The sequence below is a fragment of the Triticum dicoccoides genome, chromosome 5B, assembly GCF_002162155.2.
Source record: "Triticum dicoccoides isolate Atlit2015 ecotype Zavitan chromosome 5B, WEW_v2.0, whole genome shotgun sequence".
In the NCBI taxonomy this organism is placed as follows: domain Eukaryota; kingdom Viridiplantae; phylum Streptophyta; class Magnoliopsida; order Poales; family Poaceae; genus Triticum; species Triticum dicoccoides.
Window position 1 is genome coordinate 480,172,048 of NC_041389.1, and position 7,535 is coordinate 480,179,582.

General features: G+C 47.0%; 1 protein-coding gene across 1 annotated transcript; it reads left to right on the top strand.

The window, feature by feature from the left end:
• The first annotated feature begins 4,539 nt into the window (after positions 1-4,539).
• Positions 4,540-6,207, top strand: LOC119305825. The gene is made up of 2 exons (XM_037582239.1): positions 4,540-4,659; positions 4,739-6,207. The coding sequence occupies exon 2, from the start codon at positions 4,741-4,743 to the stop codon at positions 5,965-5,967; it is 1,227 nt and encodes a 408-aa protein (XP_037438136.1). The 5' UTR covers positions 4,540-4,659; positions 4,739-4,740; the 3' UTR covers positions 5,968-6,207.
• The last annotated feature ends 1,328 nt before the right edge of the window (positions 6,208-7,535 follow it).

Below are 7,535 nucleotides of genomic sequence, written 5' to 3' on the forward strand. Positions count from 1 at the left end.
CCCTTCCTTCCCCTCCTAGTAGGAGTAGGAAAGGAGGAGTCCTACTCCTACTAGGAGGAGGACTCCTCCTCCTGGCGCGCCCAACAAGGGCCGGCCGGCCTCCCCCCTCCCTCCTTTATATACGGGGGCAGGGAGCACCCCAAAGACACACAAGTTGATCTACGGATCGTTCCTTAGCCGTGTGCGGTGCCCCCCTCCACCATATTCCACCTCGGTCATATCGTCGCGGAGTTTAGGCGAAGCCCTGTGCCGGTAGAACATCATCATCGTCACCATGCCGTCGTGCTGACGGAACTCTTCCCCGAAGCTTTGCTGGATCGGAGCCCGGAGATCGTCATCGAGCTGAACGTGTGCTGAACTCGGAGGTGTCGTACGTTCGGTACTTGGATCGGTCGGATCGTGAAGACGTACGACTACATCAACCGCGTTGTCATAACGCTTCCGCTTACGGTCTACGAGGGTACGTGGACGAACACTCTCCCCTCTCGTTGCTATGCCATCACCATGATCTTGCGTGTGCGTAGGAAATTTTTTGAAATTACTACGTTCTCCAACACCCCTAGCCTACCGTCTTCTGACAAAATGAGGAGAGGGCTCCGCATAAACACACACAGCCCTGGCAGATCAATAACTGATATGCGATGACTGTCCAAGTCATACTTGATAATACAACTGTCCCCCTCATAACGATCAATGAGGAAGTGGAGTGCTTGTCCAACGAGGACACCAGGCCTTCCCACCATGCCGGCTCCAAAGTGTTCCAGTTGAGCCGATGTGAATATAGGTTTGTAAAGGTCCACTCCTGGGTCTCTGATGAGTATACAGACGCCCACAAGAGCCTCTTACCTTGGTCACCCCTGTACTCAAGGACGACAAAAGCCACCAAAAATGGGGCCAAGTTACAGGCATCATGGTTGCAGCCATCCGCGGCACAGAGCACCATGGCCGAATAGTCTTTCCAGACATGGTTGATGCGGGGGCTGAAGATGCCAGGATTGCGCAACTTCATTCGTCTCCCAGACAAGGGGTCCCAGACTACCATCTCTTCATATTCCTCGTAATCATCTTCGTCGTAATCATCTTCCTCCTCTCCATCGTCATCATCTTCCTCCTCCTCCTCATCCGCATCCTCATCGAGTAACACATAAGAAGAACGCGGCAATGGCGGCAATCGAGCACGAAGCTGTCAGGACCTCCTCCACGAGCTCGTACATCTCCCCCAGCTCCCGCACACGCGGCGGCGGCATGGCCATTGCCGGCAGGAAAGGAAATCAGATCGGGAGACCCACCGCTGCCCCGTGATTTCGCGTTCTCGCCCGCTGGAGCAAGAACCGCCGCCCGCCTTCCCCGACGACCTCAAGCTCGCGCTGCTCCGGATGCAGAGCCAACATTGGTTGATTTTGTTGAAATATGAGATGGGCCTAGAGCCCATATGACAATTTCAGATTTAATCGCTAAGGGGCCATGTAGGTGGGACGACAAGGTGGTGGGAAGTTTAGTCCCACCATGCTAGTGGAAGAAGAGTTGAAGTGGTTTATAAGGGATTCTCTCCCTCATGCTATTGGAGTTTGAGAAGAAAAGAAGCCCTCGCGCATTCCTCCTCCTCCGCTCGCCACGCCGCGCCGCGGGTTGCGGGATTGAGCCGAGCCGAGCTCACTCCTATGCGCTTCTTTTTGCCGGTCAGGAACAGAGAGTCTAGGGCCACGATCTGAGATGTCGGATCGTGGGCTACCGACTTGGACGTGGGTTCAGCCCACGTCTCTCCACGCGCGGCCGCACATATATGTGGGATGCCGCGAAATAGAACGCATCTCCATCTCCGCCTCCACGCCCACGTCGTTCCTCTGCTGCTGCTGCCGCCGGCGACTCCATCCCGTTCACCGCGTACACGGTTGACGGGAGAGCAGGCCTTCGAAACCCCGCCTCTCCGGATCCTGTACGAGAGAGGGGCGATTAGAACGCATCTCCATCTCCGCCTCCACGCCCATGTTGTTCCTCTGTTGCTGCTGCCGCCGGCGACTCCACCCCGTTCACCGCGTACACGGTTGATAGGAGAGCAGGCCTCCGAAACCCCGCCTCTCCGGATCCTGTACGGGAGAGGGGCGATTAGGTTTTTGGGTAGCGACTACGCGACTGCTCGCTTCTGTTCATCTATGTCCGCATCACCTTCGTCATCACCATGTCGACCGACCCCGATCGTGCCGCTGCTGAGAAGGTCGAGGCCGACAAGAAGGCCGCCGAGGATGTCGCGGCTGCTGCCACCGTTACCGCCGCCGCGTGGCCAATTGGAGGGTATACATCGCTGATCCCTCTCGTGTTTCTTTCTGTTGTAGCAGTACTAGCGATATGTGTAGATGTTTCTACTATGTGCGTATTGATTGCGATTTAGCCGCACCTGAGCCCGCAACTGCTGCCTCTACTCCGCCTACTTCTTGTGCCGACTTCGCCAGCCTCGCGGGGTACCAGTGTGTTATCAATATTGTTCATGTCATGCTCGTGATTTATTCGTAGATTAATTTAATCGAAAAACTGCCTATTTTCTTATCAGATTTCGTCTTGCTGAGTGGGGATTCGGTGGCTGGAGCTGCTGGACGAGAGGGGTTGAGGTCTCGAGGATGGGATGAGGACGAAGAGTGCCGCAGTGGACCGTAAATGGGTCTAGTAAGCAACGGCAACGCGTCCGCGCCGTGGGCTGTCAGAAGCCTGAGGCCCACTCGAGCCCATAATAGAACTTCATTTCCTGCCTTCTTCGTGCGAAGACGCCCAATCCCGAAGAGAGGTCCTATCTGCCGCTCTTTGCGGCAGAATGTCGACCGGACGCACAGGCGGGTCTCCCGACTGGGCCGGCCCATATCGCTAGCGACCAGTACGGAACGAAAAAAATGCAGCGATCGAGAAGAAAAACGCTCTAAAGCAGAACCTGAGAACGGAAGCTTCAAAGAAGTACAGCCAGCCAGTTCACCTAGAGAGCTTCCTGGTTTTTAACGCAGCACAACATGTTAAGAATAAAACCGAGCGCACATCCGAACGTCTTTAAAATTCTGTACACAAAATGTTATATTTGAGAAAAAAATGTGAAAGTTGTATGAAACAGCGAACACTTTTAGAGATTGTGAATAAAATTTTTAAAAAAACAAATATTCCAAAAACAAAAAACATTTTTTCAAAATGGGAACATTTTTGTGAAATCTCCCGAAAATAGGAAGCGTGGAAGTTTTCTTTGAAGACCCGAACATTTTTCAAATTTGAAAATAATTTTTGGATACTCGAACATTTTTTAAAACTGGGAACATTTTTTGAAACTCCCAAACAAAACATGAACACATGAATAGTTTTTAAAACTTGCGTACATTTTTTGAAACTTCCAAACAAAAATTGAAACATGAACATTTTTTGGAATTTGCAAAAAATACTTTAAATGGAAACATTTATGGAAACTCCCAATTTTTTTTGAAAATATGAACGTTTTTTGAAATCGGTAAAAAAACATAAACATTTTTTGAACTGGTGAAAAAATCTTGAAAAAACAGGAACATTTTCTAAATTCCGAACATTTTTTGAATTTAGAGAACAAAATTTTGAAATTGAGAACAAAATTTGAATATAAATTTTTTCTAAAAGTACGAACATTTTTTGAATCTTGAGAACAAATTTTGAAATGAAGAACAAATTTGGACAATTTCTTAAAGCATGAACATTTTTTGAATCTTGAGAACAAATTTTAAAACAGAGAACAAATTTGGAAGCATGAACAATGTATTAAAGCACGGACATTTTTTGAACATAAATATTTAAAAACATAAACATTTTTTGAACTGGTGAACAAATCTTGAAAAAACAGGAACATTTTCTAAATTCCGAACATTTTTTGAATTTAGAGAACAAAATTTTGAAATTGAGACAAAATTTAAACATAAATATTTTCTAAAAGTACGAACATTTTTTGAATCTTGAGAACAAATTTTGAAAAAAAGAACAAATTTGGACAATTTCTTAAAGCATGAACATTTTTTGAATCTTGACAACAGATTTTGAAACAGAGAACAAATTTGGAAGCATGAACAATGTATTAAAGCACGGACATTTTTTGAATAATTAGAACACATTTTCGAACAGAGAACAAATTTGAAAATACCAAACAAATTTGGAAGCGCGAACATTTTTTGAAAATTCTGAACAATTTTTGAGAAATGCATACAGTTTTTGAATTTGTGAACAAAATTTGAAAACACGAATTGTTTTCAAATTCTGAACATTTTTGTAAAAGCGCGAACATTTTCCAAAAAATGTGAACATTTTTTTGAAAAAGAAAACATAAACTTGAAAAAAAAGAAACAGAAATAGAAAAAGAAAAAAACCGGTTCAGGAACCTTCTAGAAGGTTCCCAAAACCGGAAAAAACCAGCTGGAAACCTCTAGAAGGTTCCCAAAACCGGGAGCGCTGGAACGGTTCAACGGGCCGGCCCGTTGCGTCGCTGCTCGGTCGCTCGCCTGTGCGAAGCGCCAGCAGTTTGACGCAACGAGCGGCATATAGGATTTTCCAATCCCGAAAGCCCTCGACGGCGGCCGACGAAGTGCTCCCGGCTGCTTTACCCTCCCCCCGCCTCGCCTCCGATCTGAACGACGGCGACCGCTAGCCACCCCCGGCGTTGTACGTAAGGTCACCTTTATTTTCCTTGAGGTAGCCCCAGTATAACCAATTTGGTGGCCTCCGGCGCTCACACCATTTGTTGCTGCAGCAATGGCGTCTTCGAATTCGAAGCCGCGCCTGGCCGCCTCTGGTTCGGGTTCGGGCGACCTGCTCCCGGACGCGATGTACGAGATCCTTCTGCGCCTGCCGGCCAGGGAGCTCTGCCGCCTCCGCGCCGTCTGCAGGTCGTGGCGCGCCCTCACCTCCAGCGAGCTCTTCATCGCGGCGCACAAGTCGCGCCACACGGACCCGCTCCTCGCCATCGGCTACGTCGATGGAAGAGGAAACAGAGCCAGCAACAGCTTTGGTGTTGTGGATCTGTCGGGAGACGCCCTTGGGCGGATCCCAAGGGTTGGGGGTGGCATCGTCCCAGTGAGGAAGAATGGCGCTGTCGTGCGAGTTCCGGCCGGCGAGGATGGAATCCATGTGCTGCGCACCCGTCTCGACCTGATCTGCTTCGCCAGATCGTGCCGCCCATTGGGTCTCTGGATCCTTAACCCTGTCACCGGGGCTACCCATGCTTTGCCGGAGTGCCGCTCCATGGAATTGGCGCATAAGCTAAAGGGGGAAAGGTGTAGCGAGGTGGAGTTGCGTACTGTCGGGCAGGTTCCTTCCACTGGAGAGTACAAGGCTCTCCGCATCACTAGGCTTGGTGATGATGAACCAGCTAGGCAGCTGTGCGAGGTTATCACATTCGACGGCAGCGACCATGGAATGTGGAGGGGAAAGCAGGGCCCTCCATCGGTTGTCGACAAGAGTTGTGTGGTCATCCGTGGGGTGGTTTATTTCCAGATGAAATTTTACTACCTTGATTTTGATTTAGTATTAATTGCTGAACCAGGCAGCATAGCGCCATTCAATCTCGAGACAGAGGAGTGGATGGGGATTCTCCGAGGTCCGTCGCCGGTGCTCAAGTATGTTCAGGACCACAAGGAATTGAGTTACCCAGGACATAGTCTCCAGTTGTCGATAGCTGAACTGAATGGCTGCTTAGTTACAGTTCACAATATTCATCACATATGTATGGACTTGTGGTTCCTGGCAGATATTGAGGAAGGTATCTGGGTTAAGAAATACAGCTTGCCTTCACATGTTGCTAGAATCTTTGTATGTCCTTTTCTGGCATTACATGATGGGAGGATCTTCTTTACCAGTGGTAATTATGGAAAGAGAATCATAGAAAGTTACAATACAAGGACTGGCGCTCATGCTGATGTGTTGGAAGTGCTGGATTGCAGCTCCATTGGCACTTACGCAGGAAGTCTGCGGAGCTTATAGAGCAACTATTGTTTATAGTGAGGTGAGTAGTGTATTGTCCTTACTATTGGCTACCTTATCTTCCATGTCCGAAAATACTTGTGAGGCAATGTAGTGATTTATTGGTGAAATTTTACTTGCATGCTTCCAAAGCAGATCATTCATCCTTGTTATATTTTTCGTTAGAGCTTTTTGCTTTATTGCTGTTTCATGTTCACTACATCTTGCATTCCATGTTAAGGCGTTCAGTTTGGTGATTCACTGCAGTCTAATGTGCTATGGTTGATGATAAACAAGGATCTGAATATGGCGTCGCAATAAGTAATACTCTGTTTCTACGATATCCTGTTTACCATACAAAAATACAAGTACAGCCATGCATAATGTGTTCCTTTGATTGGGCAATACCAATGGATTGTTGAACAAATTTGAAGTTAAGAAGTCACAATAGATATCATAGCAATGATCAGTATCCTTGAAAACATCATAGCAAACTGCTGGTTAGGATGCCATAACAAACTCCTGATGGAGTGATCTGCTGATCTCCCTAAATAAAGTCATCTGCTGTAGCGAGGACATTCTGGACTGCCCACGAGAGGGCATATTTACAACTTACTTTTTCTTCATTGCAATGCGGGGCAGATGGCAGTTGTGTACTGCTTCAGTACTTAATGTTAAGCTTCATGCACTAGCCAACAGCCCAACACAACTGACCAAAAGTCCGAATTGATGAAAATGGCTAGTGCTATCCACATATACCGGAAGAGAGCGACGGCGCGCGAAACTCACGTATGACTCAAGAGGCCGGGGCTATCAGCAATTTTAAAAAAAATGTGCAAACCAGGACTTGATACCGGAAGAGAGCGACGGCGCGTGAAACTCACGTATGACTCAAGAGGCCGGGGCTATCGGCAATTTTTTTTAAAATTGCGCAAACCAGGACTTGAACTGAAGACCTTAGCTCCGATACCATGTTAAGCTTCATGCACTAGCCAACACAACCAAAAGTCTGAACTAATGAAAAAGGCTAGTACAATCCACATATACTGTAACACTTAAGACAGATGCTTGGTGCAGTAATGGTGTATTGATTACTGAAGTAGAACCTCAATTTACAGCAAATTTCTGTCAGATGGTTTGTGGATCCTTTTCGTATGATCTCGTTTCGAGAACAATGTGAATGTGGCTTAGAATGAATCGTCTTACTGTTTTTCTTTTAATTTTTTCGAACATATTCAGTACTGAAGTATACATGTTTGACGACTGTCCAGTCTGAAGTCTGAACCGACAATACTTGTGTACCTGTGAGGTAGTATAGCACACATGATTAGATCTTGAGGCAGAGGATACAATATGTATGTATCGACAGAAACTAGAGCAGTACTACAACCAATTTTTGCCCTGTTTTGGAACAGTGTTTTTGCCGTTATCACGGCAGAAGGTTCTGAGACAAGTCCTACACGGGCCAGCGTTTTTGACACTACACTAGTGTAAAAAACGCACTTATATTATGAGATGAAGAGAGTAAATATCAAACGGTAGAGAGCAGTCGAGGCCAAATGGTGATTCAGAGTTTTAAATTAGAGTGA

What these genes read in the sequence shown, in the direction of transcription:
- LOC119305825 (XM_037582239.1), top strand. Translation starts at nt 4,741, where the DNA reads ATGGCGTCTTCGAATTCGAAGCCGCGCCTGGCCGCCTCTGGTTCGGGT.